This window comes from Taudactylus pleione, unplaced genomic scaffold, assembly GCF_031769625.1.
Source record: "Taudactylus pleione unplaced genomic scaffold, aTauple2 ptg000073l, whole genome shotgun sequence".
Lineage (NCBI taxonomy): Eukaryota > Metazoa > Chordata > Amphibia > Anura > Myobatrachidae > Taudactylus > Taudactylus pleione.
The window spans coordinates 148,023-166,545 of NW_028284475.1; the positions used below are offsets into that span (position 1 = coordinate 148,023).

Consider the following 18,523-nt stretch of genomic DNA (forward strand, 5'->3'; position numbering starts at 1 on the left):
GAGAGCTGCTCGTGTGCTGCGGAGGTGATCGCACTGGCTAAATTATGGCCGCCCAATAAAAGGCGTCCAAACCGTAAGCCATACCTGCGTTTCTAAAACCACTCCCCCAAGCGCTTGCTAGCTGTCAATCATTTATTCGTGTTCGCTGGCTTGCGGGTGCCATCACAGTGCGATCGCACACATGCGCGGAGGCTAATAATTGCTCAGCTGCGTTGATGTAATTTGCGATCCAAGTTGAATCGGGCCCAAAGTCTCCTGCGACATGTCCTAGCTGTCCCACCTGAGAGGTGAGTGCTATTGGGCGATTGGACAAGCGGCTGACCGCTCAGATAATTGGGCCCAGCCTGGGACTGTGACGGGAGAGTGTTGGAGCCATTGTAGGGACAGTGACAGAATGTGGGAGAGTTCTGGAGTCACCCCTGTGGGGGTAACATACTGTACGTCGTTCATCTGTATTTGTATTGTCTTAAAGGACCAATCACTGGGAAACTGGCAGATTAAGCGTCAGATCGGGGAGGAGAAACCAATTATATTCCGCTTCCCCCCCAGAGCTACGCTTAAAGCAGGACAGACGCTGACGGTAAGTGTTACCCTGACGTCTACAAAACTAAAGTGTGTTTGATCAGCGATTTGATGCTTCTAGATGGGCCTTTGGCGCCCTCTGCTGCTGCAAGCAGGGAACTGAGCACTGTAATAACAGTATAAATCATTGCGCTTGTAACCTCAACTGATTTCTTCAATCACTGTCAAATGTCCCTAGATCTGTTATATGGTTGTTAGTCACAAACATAAAGTATTAAGCAGATGGAAATCGGACACTTAGAGTCACATTTCTTTGAAAAACCGATGAATTACAAGTTAGATATTCTAGATTGTGAGTACGAGGTAGATGGACAGCGATGGCTTACATCAATTCTTCTTGATCAGTTTTTGCTGCACCTGCTCCAGCCTGATAGATGAGGGAATAAACCTCATCTGTGTCACCCCTCTCTGCCCCTCCCCTATAGAACGTAAGCTCTCACGAGCAGGGCCCTCCAACATCATGTGCTTCTCCTGCCCTCACTCATACGATCGTCTACTCCAAACTCCCCACAAGGGCACCTAACACCTGGTAGCTGACGCCCTGCAGCTTATTCTGGGTGTCATGATGGCTATTGTAGCAATGTGTATATACTATGTCCTTGTCCTGCATTGTGGTGTATATACTATGTCCTTGTCCTGCATTGTGGTGTATATACTATGTCCTTGTCCTGCATTGTGGTGTATATACTATGTCCTTGTCCTGCATTGTGGTGTATATACTATGTCCTTGTCCTGCATTGTGGTGTATATACTATGTCCTTGTCCTGCATTGTTGTGTATATACTATGTACTTGTCCTGCATTGTTGTGTATGTACTATGTCCTTGTCCTGCATTGTGGTGTACTGTAAGTCGCTGCTTTCTTGTGGTGCTCATTTGTGTATGTACTATGTAAGGCGCTGCGGAACCCTTGTGGCGCCATATAAATAAAGGAGGATGATAATATATTAGCCGTATATTTATCTCTTGTCATTCCACAGATCTGGGCCGCTGGGGCTGGAGTTCCCCACAACCCCCCTACTGACTTTGTGCTGAAGTCTCACAATTCCTGGGGGACAGGAGACAGCATTCGCACAGCTTTACTCACCTCCAGCAATGAGGTGAGTACTGGACACCACGCCCACCGCGCCTAGTACTCGGCAGGTGATATAGCTGCATGTACACAGAACAGACTGAAATTACTGGGCTGGGAAACACTATCGAAGTCCGTACATAAGTGCAGAACCGTGTCCTGGGTCAGGAGCAGAGGCTACGTATTACCCATGGCTTCTTATCTAGAGGTTATCGATGGCAGGGAGAGTGTAAGTCATAGCGAGGACAGTAATACTGGTGAGCACTGGGTAGGAGTATAGGAGGCAGACACAGGGATAGTGGTGAGGAGGTGTGTAATAGTAGTGTGATAGTATGACAGGATACTGGGTAGGAGTATAGGAGGCAGACACAGGGATAGTGGTGAGGAGATGTGTAATAGTAGTGTGATAGTATAATACAGGATACTGGGTAGGAGTATAGGAGGCAGACACAGGGGTAGTGGTGAGGAGATGTGTAATAGTAGTGTGATAGTATAAGACAGGATACTGGGTAGGAGTATAGGAGGGAGACACAGGGGTAGTGGTGAGGAGGTGTGTAATAGTAGTGTGATAGTATAAGACAGGATACTGGGTAGGAGTATAGGAGGCAGACACAGGGGTAGTGGTGATGAGATGTGTAATAGTAGTGTGATAGTATAAGACAGGATACTGGGTAGGAGTATATGAGGCAGACACAGGGGTAGTGGTGAGGAGATGTGTAATAGTAGTGTGATAGTATAAGACAGGATACTGGGTAGGAGTATAGGAGGCAGACACAGGGGTAGTGGTGAGGAGATGTGTAATAGTAGTGTGATAGTATAAGACAGGATACTGGGTAGGAGTATAGGAGGCAGACACAGGGGTAGTGGTGAGGAGATGTGTAATAGTAGTGTGATAGTATAAGACAGGATACTGGGTAGGAGTATAGGAGGCAGACACAGGGGTAGTGGTGAGGAGATGTGTAATAGTAGTGTGATAGTATAAGACAGGATACTGGGTAGGAGTATAGGAGGCAGACACAGGGGTAGTGGTGAGGAGATGTGTAATAGTAGTGTGGTAGTATAAGACAGGATACTGGGTAGGAGTATAGGAGGGAGACACAGGGGTAGTGGTGAGGAGATGTGTGATAGTATAATACAGGATACTGGGTAGGAGTATAGGAGGCAGACACAGGGGTAGTGGTGAGGAGATGTGTAATAGTAGTGTGATAGTATAATACAGGATACTGGGTAGGAGTATAGGAGGGAGACACAGGGATAGTGGTGAGGAGATGTGTAATAGTAGTGTGATAGTGTAAGACAGGATACTGGGTAGGAGTATAGGAGGGAGACACAGGGGTAGTGGTGAGGAGATGTGTAATAGTAGTGTGATAGTATAATACAGGATACTGGGTAGGAGTATAGGAGGCAGACACAGGGATAGTGGTGAGGAGATGTGTAATAGTATAATACAGGATACTGGGTAGGAGTATAGGAGGCAGACACAGGGGTAGTGGTGAGGAGGTGTGTAATAGTAGTGTGATAGTATAAGACAGGATACTGGGTAGGAGTATAGGAGGGAGACACAGGGGTAGTGGTGAGGAGATGTGTAATAGTAGTGTGATAGTATAATACAGGATACTGGGTAGGAGTATAGGAGGCAGACACAGGGGTAGTGGTGATGAGATGTGTAATAGTAGTGTGATAGTATAAGACAGGATACTGGGTAGGAGTATAGGAGGGAGACACAGGGATAGTGGTGAGGAGATGTGTAATAGTAGTGTGATAGTATAAGACAGGATACTGGGTAGGAGTATAGGAGGCAGACACAGGGGTAGTGGTGATGAGATGTGTAATAGTAGTGTGATAGTATAATACAGGATACTGGGTAGGAGTATAGGAGGCAGACACAGGGGTAGTGGTGGGCACTGGGTAGGAGTATAGGTGGCAGACACAGGGGTAGTGGTGGGCACTGGGTAGGAATATAGGTGGCAGACACAGGGGTAGTGGTGGGCACTGGGTAGGAGTATAGGTGGCAGACACAGGGGCAGTGGTGGGCACTGGGTAGGAGTATAGGAGGCAGACACAGGGGTAGTGGTGGGCACTGGGTAGGAGTATAGGAGGCAGACACAGGGGTAGTGGTGGGCATTGGGTAGGAGTATAGGTGGCAGACACAGGGGTAGTGGTGGGCACTGGGTAGGAGTATAGGTGGCAGACACAGGGGTAGTGGTGGGCGTTGGGTAGGAGTATAGGTGGCAGACACAGGGATAGTGGTGAGGAGATGTGTAATTGTAGTGTCAGAGTATAAGACAGGATACTGGGTAGGAGTATAGGTGGCAGACACAGGGGTAGTGGTGGGCACTGGGTAGGAGTATAGGAGGCAGACACAGGGATAGTGGTGAGGAGATGTGTAATAGTAGTGTGATAGTATAATACAGGATACTGGGTAGGAGTATAGGAGGCAGACACAGGGGTAGTGGTGAGGAGATGTGTAATAGTAGTGTGATAGTATAATACAGGATACTGGGTAGGAGTATAGGAGGCAGACACAGGGGTAGTGGTGAGGAGATGTGTAATAGTAGTGTGATAGTATAAGACAGGATACTGGGTAGGAGTATAGGAGGCAGACACAGGGGTAGTGGTGAGGAGATGTGTAATAGTAGTGTGATAGTATAATACAGGATACTGGGTAGGAGTATAGGAGGGAGACACAGGGATAGTGGTGAGGAGATGTGTAATAGTAGTGTGATAGTATAAGACAGGATACTGGGTAGGAGTATAGGAGGCAGACACAGGGGTAGTGGTGATGAGATGTGTAATAGTAGTGTGATAGTATAATACAGGATACTGGGTAGGAGTATAGGAGGCAGACACAGGGGTAGTGGTGGGCACTGGGTAGGAGTATAGGTGGCAGACACAGGGGTAGTGGTGGGCACTGGGTAGGAATATAGGTGGCAGACACAGGGGTAGTGGTGGGCACTGGGTAGGAGTATAGGTGGCAGACACAGGGGCAGTGGTGGGCACTGGGTAGGAGTATAGGAGGCAGACACAGGGGTAGTGGTGGGCACTGGGTAGGAGTATAGGAGGCAGACACAGGGGTAGTGGTGGGCATTGGGTAGGAGTATAGGTGGCAGACACAGGGGTAGTGGTGGGCACTGGGTAGGAGTATAGGTGGCAGACACAGGGGTAGTGGTGGGCGTTGGGTAGGAGTATAGGTGGCAGACACAGGGATAGTGGTGAGGAGATGTGTAATTGTAGTGTCAGAGTATAAGACAGGATACTGGGTAGGAGTATAGGTGGCAGACACAGGGGTAGTGGTGGGCACTGGGTAGGAGTATAGGAGGCAGACACAGGGGTAGTGGTGGGCACTGGGTAGGAGTATAGGTGGCATGCACAGTAGGCATAGTTAGTGTGACCTGTCACGCAGTCATGTGATCGGGGTTAGCTCCTCCCATGTTCGTGTTTCTTTTTTATTAATCTCTTTGTCAATTCCCCGCAGGAAGTTGCAATGCGGAAGCTTGTCCGGGCCACGGTGAATGATGAGGACGATGATGACGATGATGAAGATGAGCTTCACCACCACCACCATCACCATCATGTAAGTCATGTTCTACCGCCGCCCATATTTACTTAGTCTCCTCCCACTGTGGCTAATTTGCATATATCTTTTCCTGCTGCAGGACGGTCAGAACTCGTCTGGTGACCCCAGCGAGTATAACCTGCGCTCCCGCAATATTACATGTACCGCCTGCGGACAGCCGGCTGATAAGGGACTGGGGGGCACCCCGACAGCTGGCACCGCTTCCTCCTCCTCCAGCTCATTCACTACAGTCACCCGTACCTTCCGCAGCGCAGGGGGTGCGGGCGGAGCCAGCAGCCTGGGCGAGAGTCTGACACCCAGGTCTTACATCCTGGGTAACAACACCCAACGTGCGCAGGTGAGGTCCCGCCACCGAAAATCGTATAGATATATATATATTAGAGAGAGAGATAAACATATATTGTGTGCATGTGTGTGTATATGTATGTGTATATATATATATATATATATATATATATATATAATATATTATACACTGTGTGTATGTATGTGTGTATATATATAATATATTATACAGTGTGTGTGTGTATATATATATATATATATATATATATATATATATATATATATATATATATGTGTGTATGTATGTATGTGTGTGTGTGTATGTATGTATGTGTGTATATATATATATTAGAGAGAAATATACATTTACTGTGTGTGTATATATATATATTTATACACTGTGTGTGTCTGTGTGTATATATATATTGTCCGTTCCCCCTGTAGGAGACACTAATCCTGTTTTACTCTTTTGCAGGTCTCTCCGCAGAACTGCAGCATAATGTAACCCGGCCGTCCCCCGGTGATGCCCGCAAGTGCCCAAACGAAATACAAATATAACTATTTTTCTGTGGTTTTTTTTTTTTTCCATTTTGTTTTTTATTCACTACATCAGGTATTTTATATAGAAGGAAAAAAAATTTTTTTGTTGTTTTTTGTATCTTTTACAAATGAAACCAAAGACACAGCATGTGCCCGCTTCAATCCGTGTCCTCTCCCCCGCGTGCCAGGACTGGGAAGGACGACGAGGGTCCGAGCGGCAGTTCCTCCATCTTGTGAGGCTGTGATAGAGATCCTGTATTATGCCTCCAAATACGTCTTGTTTTACACTAAGCCTCAGTGGCTAATGTGGGGCTTATTGTACATCCGATGACTAGACCGCGGCAAGTGCCCTACGACAGGGAACCGAGATTGGCCAGGAATCGGGTCACCAGATAGATAGGTGCCAGGGTCACGTGACTGCCTAGAGAACCGTTTAATTAGCGAGCGGTCACTCTATATCAGGCTTAATCACCGTCACACCCGGTGTAGCCTTTATGCCACTAAGTGCCAGTTGTGTGAGACACGTCCGTTAATCACGCCTTAGGAAGCCGCCATTTTATTTTTGTAGCGTAGCTCGCCGGAGGCACTTTGTAACTTCCCCTGTCTCTAGGCTGCGTTACTCTCCAATAACCGGTGATAATTGCACTCAAGCTACCGTAGCGGTTATAGAGGAGCGTAACAGTGACGGGGTGCTGTGCGATTTGGGGGGGGGGGGGGGGGGTTGGAAAATGATCATAGTATTTCAGGGTGCAACGATTTCACCTAGGAGCACGGAAGGATCCATCATTCTAACAATAGATTTCATGACGGTATTAATCGCTGAGGTCCTAACTCACAGGGGCCCCGAATTTGGCTTCTTTGTAGAGATAGTAAATCTATGGGTGCCGTCTAGGAAAGGAATCTCGCTGCCATTTTCGCTTTCCTAGCGGCAGTGCTCAGTAATTTCTATTATTAATGCTTATTTTCCATAATTCTCTATGCAGAAGCTTTCACACTTTAGCAGAGCATGCTCCTATACGTATATCTATATATAATGTATGTTCGGTTTGTTAGGTCCTACGTTTCCCGACCGGGCCGCTCAAAGTAAGAAGTTCCGATTTGTTTTTTTTATATATTGGAATTATTTTTTGACATATAAAAATTAAAACGACATCTGATAAAATGCCAGTTTTAAAGGAACAACGATGTAACCGATAATTATAAGGCCTATAATAAATCTGCACCACTATGTATTCCATATGGGGTTTCCATGCGTCCGGTTACCACAGGACAGCAGCATACCGGGGTTGTGTGACTGTGGAGGGGAGCACGTGATCTGGTGGACCAATCACAAGCCGTAATCTAGAGTCTCCAGCTAGTGGAGGGAAGGGGTAGTGCAGCTTTTATATGAGATACCGTTTTAGGTCTTCCTTTATAATTAGTATTTCATGATGTGTATAAAAAAAAAATCTATATATAAATAATAGGAGATTAAGTTAAACTTTTGCTTACTCTTTATAAGTAATATCCTTATTTTATAGTTGTCATTCAGGTTATAAGCACATAGTCCTGACTGCAAAATGCGTTGGGTCAAGATATATATATATATTTTACAAGGTTTAGAAGATGTAATCCCATGGGAGGTTTTGTAAAGCCGGTTGATGTAATGTACTTCTGTACCGTTAGAGGCGGAGGCTTTGAAGTCGGGATTAAGTGTTGTAAAACGCGGTCGGTCGGGTGCAAGCGCAAACTTTAGGTGACGGCATGTTTGTGCCTTTATTCAGCATATAATCCCAGCACTTTGCAGTCGCTCAACAAATGCGGGATAAAGCCACCGATGTCCGCGGCTGACTGATAACATAATACTAAGTACCGGATACCTAGTATGGAGGTAGAGGGTTAGATTTAATCATAAATATACCAAAAATGTGTTGGCTAGAAGATGACCGGTTGTGAGTGCAGGAAAGTATATCTTCAGGTGCCTTAGATGGATGATGGGAGCAGACTAAGGGGTCTATGTACTAAGCTTGGAGAGAGATAAAGTTCTACCAACCAGCTCCCGTCATGTGAAAAACGAAAGGAGCTGATTGGTTGGTACTTTCTCTCTGTCCGAGGCTTAGTACATAGACCCCCTAAGTGCCTTATTTGTGTCCCGCTGGGATGGGAGACCCCGCCACTGCTGCCCCCTTTCTGCATGATGTTTGTAGATTTCTTTTCATGCCTTTGCTTTGTTTATATGGTTCCTAATAGCGACAAGCAAATTTCTGTGCAATGAAGCTTCTGTATAAAGAACCAATGAAACCTTCTTAGTCTGTGTGTGGTCTTTATTCTCAGTATTAATGTTCCGGTGTTGCCGACACGCGGACTTCCAGCAGGAGAATTATTCCCTCTCTGTGTACGTCTACATCGAGCCCTTATAAAGCTAACCAGAGCCCCCGTATGTACTATCTCTCATCCCATTGGGACTAGCTTAGATATCTTGTCATGTACAATTAACTTCTCTTCTTCATTTGGGCACAACACAGGGGTCATGTTCTGCAGGGAGCGCTCTCATCCACAACGCTCTTCTGTACCCTGTATAGATGCTGGCACACTGATATAACACAGAATATTATCACAGCACTCAGTAGATAAAAGACCAGAAATCCCCCTCAGCAGCCACTAATATGTGGGGTGTACCCGTCCTCACACAGCCATCAATCACACGGGCGCTCAGGGACAGGTAGGAGGATATAAACGTACTGCGAGTTTACTGCTCCATATTGCTGGTACGAGTTCTGTATAGACTAATCTGATATGTCAACAATTACAGTCTACTTCTTGGTAAATCCCAACTTGTGTGTAAATCAGTCCTGTAACACTCTGCACAGCTTTTATCCACCAAAGTCCATGCATCCCGTTATTCTCAGCACCCTAAGGGAGGATGACAACAGTATCCGGCACGCAACAGTATCTATCTTCTGAGTTTATATTGCCCCATAGGTGTTGTGCTCCCCCGCAGGTGTTGTGCTCCCCCGCAGGTGTTGTGCTCCCCCGCAGGTGTTGTGCTCCCCCGCAGGTGTTGTGCTCCCCCGCAGGTGTTGTGCTCCATGGTGTCTGTAAGAGTGGGTGGTCAGCCAATGTTCTGTGGGTATTTAATTACACTTTAAGCAAGTCCATAAACTTAGAGGTGTTTGTTCACTTAAAATTACAATGCAATAAACAATATTAAGTAGATAAAATACTGTGGGCGGCTGATCAAAACCAGTGTGGGATAAATGGACGGTTCAAAGCGGGGGGAAGGGGGGGGTACTTGGTGGTTTATAAACTTGCAACATGCAAATATGTCGTAGCCCCAGCACCAATCATCTGTCTTCAATCCTAGTGCGAGACAATGGAAGGAAGTGTTGGGCTGTATGGAAATCTCTTTTGATCCCATTATAAATGTACTTTCCCGCTGTATTACCATATAACCCTCTGTCTTCTCCATTACCCGTCTTTCCATATCCTACCTCCTGTGTGTCCTCACCCTCACCCATCCCTTCCTCTCTGTGCCTTAGTCCTGTGCCCGTCCTCCGCGTTCCTTCTCCCATGCCCATCTTACTCTTTACGTGACATAGATGTCAGGATAGGTGTTGGGCGCTGCATTCTGTGTCTCTGACGTGACCACACTGCGAGGTTCTGAGATGAGCCTGAGGTCTCCTTCTAGGACCATCTCCTCTCACAGGACTGCTAAGCTGTCAGCATGTGCCAGGCTGGTGTACACAGGACTATCCGGGTCCCCATTGGCCACAAGTGTGCTGTTCCTGACCCCCAACATTTATGTCAGCCGTGCATAGGTTACAGCCATTCTATGGCAGTGTCGGCAGAATGCCACCCGTGAATTTCACAGCGGGGTAATGGGTGAGGGAAAGCAGGAGCAGGACATTATGTCCCAGGTGAAGTGGGCCATGTTGGTAGATTACTGCACAGGTTTATAATACATCAGAATAGAAATAGAACAAATGAGGAAGTCGTCTCACATTTATGGGCTGGGGAGTTATGACTGCAATGTGAGATGTTATGTCTCCCTCTAGTGTACAATAGTGCACGGTACAGTATGGAATCAGCTCTGACATTTTCCGCAAGGCCGTTGGTCATTATACAAACATTAATGCAATTCCGCTGTGAAATGCATCTTTACCAAATATATAGATCACCTATATGTACTATATGCAAAGGATTAGTCTGTTCAGTATTAATATACCATGTACAGGGTGTTAGGTTACAGGTCAGACCTGATGCATTATTACTAATATTAAATAGGTGCACAGGCTATATATTCCTAGTGCAATTTACACCACTGGGGGTCCCGGCACAGTGACACCCTGACACCTGGGGTCCTGGGACAGTGACACTCTGGGTCCCGGCACAGTGACCCGCTGACACCTGGGGTCCCGGCACAGTGACCCGCTGACACCTGGGGTCCCGGCACAGTGACCCGCTGACACCTGGGGTCCCGGCACAGTGACCCGCTGACACCTGGGGTCCCGGCACAGTGACCCGCTGACACCTGGGGTCCCGGCACAGTGACCCGCTGACACCTGGGGTCCCGGCACAGTGACCCGCTGACACCTGGGGTCCCGGCACAGTGACCTCTCTCCCCACACCTGTCTCTTGCATTGATGATGAAAATAAACGTAGTTTTTATTATTGCTCAGCTTTGACTTGACAGACTCTCTCTCTCTCTCTCATATTCACTCACTCAGGTGATGGTAGGCACAGTAGCTTTCCCGCAGATAATGCTGACATAAGGTGTCTGACCCTGTATAAGGACGGAAAGGTGAAGGGGCGCAGAGACTAATGCCGTGTATCATAAAATAGGGATCTGATGTACTGAACGTAGAACGATTGGTGCCAGCCTTAGCTGGTAATGGAGGGTGGCAGTAGTCGCAGTGCACACAGAGTGGTGGGGCTGAGCACAAGGCCTGTGGTCATAGCTGGGGGCGGGAGGGAGAGTGGGCAGACCGGTGTGTTCAGGGCTCTTCTCTGTCCTGGCAGAGACAATATTATGGAGATGCTACTATTCCCCACAGCACATACTGACTGGATGTAATCAGCGTCCCGGCGTGTGGTATGCCAACAGTCTAAGTACCAGCGCCGGAATCCCGACAGCAGCACCCCGGCCATTGCCATTCTGTATAACAATCGGGGGTTAGGCACTAGGGGGGTGGCACCGGCGAGGGTGGGTGGGTTAGTGGTAGTATACTTACCTATAGATATCAGGATGCCATGTTCGGTAATATTTACCGGCAACATCCTGTCCGCCGGGAACCCTTACTCACTGTTAGGGTGATGGCACTAATTGTTTACATAGTTGGATTGGGGGAGGGGGTGATCCAAAATGATGACAGTAGATCTGGGGACAGCTCTGGCTAACACCCTGTCATCATTTTGGAGCACCCCCTCCCCCAATCCAACTATGTAAAGAATTAGTGCTATCAAACCAAAGAAAATATATACCCCCCCACAGGAAATAACCCCCCCCCATTGAAAAATAAATTGTACTTCACAGGGGTGGGGGGAGATTGACCCACCCACAGGAAAAAACACTCATTGGACTTATATCCCTATCTCATATCAGTAGAAGACACAGACTGAGCTGCTTATAACATCCCCCCGATGAAGGGGCCGTAGGAGGGGAATAAACGTCCCTTCAGGGCGGCAAGCAGCAACCCCTGGCTTCCTGTACTGTGCCCCCCTTCCCGCCTTCCCTCCCTGCATGGCTGTCTCAAATATGGGTCCAGGCCGTGTCTTAAGCTGGAAGATAAGCCCAGCATGGTACAGGCTCAGGCCCATCGAAGGTGGGGTTGGGCCCAGGTACAGAGGGCATGGCCAAATCGGGACCCTAAGTTTAACCAGGCCCCCAATGGAGTGACGCCCACATACAGCAACTCTATATAAGCAGCTTCAGCTGGAGGCCCTATGATTACAGTTCAAATACAAACAACTTGTCCATGGTAAGCACTCTAGGCCCTGCGCAAAGCAATGCACTGAAGCACCTACCCATCCAATCACAGGAATAACAATGTAGACGGTTAAACAAATATTTAGATTTATTGGTACTTTAATCACCGCACCACCAGTGCAGAGCAGGAACTGCACTGCGAGCTGGAGATTTTATTGAAAGTATGGGGGGGTCTCCTGAGAGATGGACCTGCCTCCCTGTAATCCGGCTCTGTGGCTGAGGGCAGGTAGAGAATGCTGCCTGGACTCTCTGATTGTGGCTATGGAGCATCTTTCTCTGCCTGGCTCTCAGCCGGCTGCCCTACGCGCGGAGCGAGTGGCCGCACACTACATGTAAATTCCCCCCCGGCCCAGCCCGCTCGTGCTCGGAGACCCCTAGAATCAAGGGGCCCTGGGCAGTTGCTCTGTGTGCTCATACGATAAGATTGTGTCTATGTGTCCAGCACCAACAGTACATATGAATATAAAGAATATTCCCCACCACTCCCATAGTGTTCAATAGTAGGGCCATCCCCTTAGCAAACTATCAATGAGAGGAGAGGGGTGCGCTTTCTCCGAGCGCCATGGCTCCACGCTACACCGCTGCGTCTGGCAGGAACAGAGCAGGATCTTTAGTGGTAGCGCTGTTAGCATTAGTTGCTCAGAAATAGCCATTATAAGATCTGTTACACACTGACACTCAGAGGGTGATTTATTAAAGGGCAAAACGGGTGAGAAAGGTCTCGTTGCACCTTTACCCAACACATAAAAGGGTTACTGCTAGCCATATATTCTGTAATAATTGTTATCTGTATTTTATCCATTACTTATATCTCATTTTGTTTTTATTTGTGTGCTAGCTGCTGTGCCCGGCGTTGGCTGGGTGTACAGTATATTTGTGTACTAGCTGCTGTACCCGGCATTGCCTGGGTGTACAGTATATTTGTGTACTAGCTGCTGTACCCGGCATTGCCTGGGTGTACAGTATATTTGTGTACTAGCTGCTGTGCCCGGCCTTGCCTGGGTGTACAGTAGATTTGTGTACTAGCTGCTGTACCCGGCATTACCTGGGTGTACAGTATATTTGTGTACTAGCTGCTGTACCCGGCATTGCCTGGGTGTACAGTATATTTGTGTACTAGCTGCTGTGCCCGGCCTTGCCTGGGTGTACAGTATATTTGTGTACTAGCTGCTGTGCCCGGTGTTGCCTGGGTGTACAGTATATTTGTGTACTAGCTGCTGTGCCCGGCCTTGCCTGGGTGTACAGTATATTTGTGTACTAGCTGCTGTACCCGGCATTGCCTGGGTGTACAGTATATTTGTGTGCTAGCTGCTGTGCCCGGCCTTGCCTGGGTGTACAGTATATTTGTGTGCTAGCTGCTGTACCCGGCCTTGCCTGGGTGTACAGTATATTTGTGTGCTAGCTGCTGTGCCCGGCCTTGCCTGGGTGTACAGTGTATTTGTGTGCTAGCTGCTGTGCCCGGCCTTGCCTGGGTGTACAGTATATTTGTGTACTAGCTGCTGTGCCCGGCATTGCCTGGGTGTACAGTATATTTGTGTACTAGCTGCTGGGCCCGGCCTTACCTGGGTGTACAGTATATTTGTGTGCTAGCTGCTGTGCCCGGCGTTGCCTGGGTGTACAGTATATTTGCGCACTAGCTGCTGTGCCCGGCGTTGCCTGGGTGTACAGTATATTTGCGCACTAGCTGCTGTGCCTGGTGTTGGCTGGGTGTACAGTATATTTGTGTACTAGCTGCTGTGCCCGGCCTTGCCTGGGTGTACAGTGTATTTGTGTACTAGCTGCTGTGCCCGGCCTTGCCTGGGTGTACAGTGTATTTGTGTACTAGCTGCTGTGCCCGGCCTTGCCTGGGTGTACAGTAGATTTGTGTACTAGCTGCTGTACCCGGCATTACCTGGGTGTACAGTATATTTGTGTACTAGCTGCTGTACCCGGCATTGCCTGGGTGTACAGTATATTTGTGTACTAGCTGCTGTGCCCGGCCTTGCCTGGGTGTACAGTATATTTGTGTACTAGCTGCTGTGCCCGGTGTTGCCTGGGTGTACAGTATATTTGTGTACTAGCTGCTGTGCCCGGCCTTGCCTGGGTGTACAGTATATTTGTGTACTAGCTGCTGTACCCGGCATTGCCTGGGTGTACAGTATATTTGTGTGCTAGCTGCTGTGCCCGGCCTTGCCTGGGTGTACAGTATATTTGTGTGCTAGCTGCTGTACCCGGCCTTGCCTGGGTGTACAGTATATTTGTGTGCTAGCTGCTGTGCCCGGCCTTGCCTGGGTGTACAGTGTATTTGTGTGCTAGCTGCTGTACCCGGCCTTGCCTGGGTGTACAGTATATTTGTGTACTAGCTGCTGTGCCCGGCATTGCCTGGGTGTACAGTATATTTGTGTACTAGCTGCTGGGCCCGGCCTTACCTGGGTGTACAGTATATTTGTGTGCTAGCTGCTGTGCCCGGCGTTGCCTGGGTGTACAGTATATTTGCGCACTAGCTGCTGTGCCCGGCGTTGCCTGGGTGTACAGTATATTTGCGCACTAGCTGCTGTGCCTGGTGTTGGCTGGGTGTACAGTATATTTGTGTACTAGCTGCTGTGCCCGGCCTTGCCTGGGTGTACAGTATATTTGTGTACTAGCTGCTGTGCCCGGCCTTGCCTGGGTGTACAGTGTATTTGTGTACTAGCTGCTGTGCCCGGCCTTGTCTGGGTGTACAGTACATTTGTGTACTAGCTGCTGTGCCCGGCCTTGCCTGGGTGTACAGTATATTTGTGTACTAGCTGCTGTGCCCGGCCTTGCCTGGGTGTACAGTACTTTTGTATACTAGCTGCTGTGCCCGGCGTTGCCTGGGTGTACAGTATATTTGCGCACTAGCTGCTGTGCCCGGCGTTGCCTGGGTGTCCAGTATATTTGTGTACTAGCTGCTGTGCCCGGCCTTGCCTGGGTGTACAGTATATTTGTGTACTAGCTGCTGTGCCCGGCGTTGGCTGGGTGTACAGTGTATTTGTGTACTAGCTGCTGTGCCCGGCCTTGCCTGGGTGTACAGTATATTTGTGTACTAGCTGCTGTGCCCGGCCTTGCCTGGGTGTACAGTATATTTGTGTACTAGCTGCTGTGCCCGGCCTTGCCTGGGTGTACAGTACTTTTGTGTACTAGCTGCTGTGCCCGGCCTTGTCTGGGTGTACAGTACTTTTGTATACTAGCTGCTGTGCCCGGCGTTGCCTGGGTGTACAGTATATTTGCGCATTAGCTGCTGTGCCCGGCCTTGCCTGGGTGTACAGTATATTTGTGTACTAGCTGCTGTGCCCGGCCTTGCCTGGGTGTACAGTACTTTTGTGTACTAGCTGCTGTGCCCGGCGTTGCCTGGGTGTCCAGTATATTTGTGTACTAGCTGCTGTGCCCGGCCTTGCCTGGGTGTACAGTATATTTGTGTACTAGCTGCTGTGCCCGGCGTTGGCTGGGTGAACAGTATATTTGTGTACTAGCTGCTGTGCCCGGCCTTGCCTGGGTGTACAGTATATTTGTGTACTAGCTGCTGTGCCCGGCCTTGCCTGGGTGTACAGTATATTTGTGTACTAGCTGCTGTGCCCGGCGTTGGCTGGGTGTACAGTATATTTGTGTACTAGCTTCTGTGCCTGGCATTGCCTGGGTGTACAGTACTTTTGTGTACTAGCTGCTGTGCCCGGCGTTGCCTGGGTGTACAGTATATTTGTGTACTAGCTGCTGTGCCCGGCCTTGCCTGGGTGTACAGTATATTTGTGTACTAGCTGCTGTGCCCGGCCTTGCCTGGGTGTACAGTATATTTGTGTACTAGCTGCTGTGCCCGGCCTTGCCTGGGTGTACAGTATATTTGTGTACTAGCTGCTGTGCCCGGCCTTGCCTGGGTGTACAGTATATTTGTGTACTAGCTGCTGGGGCCTGGCGTTGGCTGGGTGTACAGTATATTTGTGTACTAGCTGCTGTGCCCGGCCTTGCCTGGGTGTACAGTATATTTGTGTACTAGCTGCTGTGCCCGGCCTTGCCTGGGTGTACAGTATATTTGTGTACTAGCTGCTGTGCCCGGCCTTGCCTGGGTGTACAGTATATTTGTGTACTAGCTGCTGTGCCCGGCCTTGCCTGGGTGTACAGTATATTTGTGTACTAGCTGCTGTGCCCAGCCTTGCCTGGGTGTACAGTATATTTGTGTACTAGCTGCTGTGCCCGGCATTGCCTGGGTGTACAGTATATTTGTGTACTAGCTGCTGTGCCCAGCCTTGCCTGGGTGTACAGTATATTTGTGTACTAGCTGCTGTGCCCGGCGTTGGCTGGGTGAACAGTATATTTGTGTACTAGCTGCTGTGCCCGGCCTTGCCTGGGTGTACAGTATATTTGTGTACTAGCTGCTGTGCCCGGCCTTGCCTGGGTGTACAGTATATTTGTGTACTAGCTGCTGTGCCCGGCGTTGGCTGGGTGTACAGTATATTTGTGTACTAGCTTCTGTGCCTGGCATTGCCTGGGTGTACAGTACTTTTGTATACTAGCTGCTGTGCCCGGCGTTGCCTGGGTGTACAGTATATTTGCGCACTAGCTGCTGTGCCCGGCCTTGCCTGGGTGTACAGTATATTTGTGTACTAGCTGCTGTGCCCGGCCTTGCCTGGGTGTACAGTACTTTTGTGTACTAGCTGCTGTGCCCGGCGTTGCCTGGGTGTCCAGTACTTTTGTGTACTAGCTGCTGTGCCCGGCGTTGCCTGGGTGTCCAGTATATTTGTGTACTAGCTGCTGTGCCCGGCCTTGCCTGGGTGTACAGTATATTTGTGTACTAGCTGCTGTGCCCGGCGTTGGCTGGGTGAACAGTATATTTGTGTACTAGCTGCTGTGCCCGGCCTTGCCTGGGTGTACAGTATATTTGTGTACTAGCTGCTGTGCCCGGCCTTGCCTGGGTGTACAGTATATTTGTGTACTAGCTGCTGTGCCCGGCGTTGGCTGGGTGTACAGTATATTTGTGTACTAGCTTCTGTGCCTGGCATTGCCTGGGTGTACAGTACTTTTGTGTACTAGCTGCTGTGCCCGGCGTTGCCTGGGTGTACAGTATATTTGTGTACTAGCTGCTGTGCCCGGCCTTGCCTGGGTGTACAGTATATTTGTGTACTAGCTGCTGTGCCCGGCCTTGCCTGGGTGTACAGTATATTTGTGTACTAGCTGCTGTGCCCGGCCTTGCCTGGGTGTACAGTATATTTGTGTACTAGCTGCTGGGGCCTGGCGTTGGCTGGGTGTACAGTATATTTGTGTACTAGCTGCTGTGCCCGGCATTGGCTGGGTGTACAGTACTTTTGTGTACTAGCTGCTGTGCCCGGCGTTGCCTGGGTGTACAGTATATTTGTGTACTAGCTGCTGTGCCCGGCCTTGCCTGGGTGTACAGTATATTTGTGTACTAGCTGCTGTGCCCGGCCTTGCCTGGGTGTACAGTATATTTGTGTACTAGCTGCTGTGCCCGGCCTTGCCTGGGTGTACAGTATATTTGTGTACTAGCTGCTGTGCCCGGCCTTGCCTGGGTGTACAGTATATTTGTGTACTAGCTGCTGTGCCCAGCCTTGCCTGGGTGTACAGTATATTTGTGTACTAGCTGCTGTGCCCGGCATTGCCTGGGTGTACAGTATATTTGTGTACTAGCTGCTGTGCCCAGCCTTGCCTGGGTGTACAGTATATTTGTGTACTAGCTGCTGTGCCCGGCGTTGGCTCGGTGTACAGTATATTTGTGTACTAGCTGCTGTGCCCGGCCTTGCCTGGGTGTACAGTATATTTGTGTACTAGCTGCTGTGCCCGGCCTTGCCTGGGTGTACAGTATATTTGTGTACTAGCTGCTGTGCCCGGCCTTGCCTGGGTGTACAGTATATTTGTGTACTAGCTGCTGTGCCCGGCCTTGCCTGGGTGTATTTCATAGCAACTCTCCTGGAAGGTGCGGCAGACTCACGATTTCTCGGGTAGTTCCCAGCAAACCCTGGAAGAGAGGGTGGCTCTCCCGCATCCCGCTATTTCCTAGTAAAGAGGGCAGGATTGGGAATTAATACTGGGAATGGCGGGTCCGTAAGAAGGGGCTGAGATGAGAGGAATTATGTTTTGCCTTGGTGGGGATTGGGCTAATGATGATAAGACTCGGGCCCTGCCCCAAAGTGGTCATCTGCATCTCCTCTCCATGCTTCTCCCTCAGAGGAGGTAAGTACGTATACTGTCAGTGAGGGAGGAGGTCTTGTGTTACATCCCCTGGCAACGTTTAGTGCCTGGCATACTGTAACAGGCCATTCCCCAGGTGCCCTATGATCAGTGAGGGCGGAGGTCTTGTGTTACATCCCCTGGCAACGTTTAGTGCCTGGCATAATGTAACAGGCCATTCCTCAGGTGCCATATGATCAGTGAGGGCGGAGGTCTTGTGTTACATCCCCTGGCAACGTTTAGTGCCTGGCATACTGTAACAAGCCATTCCCCAGGTGCCCTATGATCAGTGAGGGCGGAGGTCTTGTGTTACATCCCCTGGCGACGTTT

At 49.2% G+C, this 18,523-nt stretch overlaps 1 protein-coding gene across 2 annotated transcripts in view; it reads left to right on the top strand.

Moving 5' to 3' along the window:
- The window catches only part of LMNA (lamin A/C), a 40,355-nt gene extending 32,017 nt beyond the window's left edge, over positions 1-8,338 (top strand). For both annotated transcript variants that reach the window (XM_088467525.1, XM_088467524.1), the window contains exons 8-12: positions 473-580; positions 1,561-1,680; positions 5,128-5,226; positions 5,309-5,566; positions 5,990-8,338. In XM_088467525.1, the coding sequence (XP_088323651.1) occupies positions 473-580; positions 1,561-1,680; positions 5,128-5,226; positions 5,309-5,566; positions 5,990-6,019 (615 nt within the window). In that variant the 3' untranslated portion in view covers positions 6,020-8,338. The remainder of the gene's footprint in view (positions 1-472; positions 581-1,560; positions 1,681-5,127; positions 5,227-5,308; positions 5,567-5,989) is intronic.
- The last annotated feature ends 10,185 nt before the right edge of the window (positions 8,339-18,523 follow it).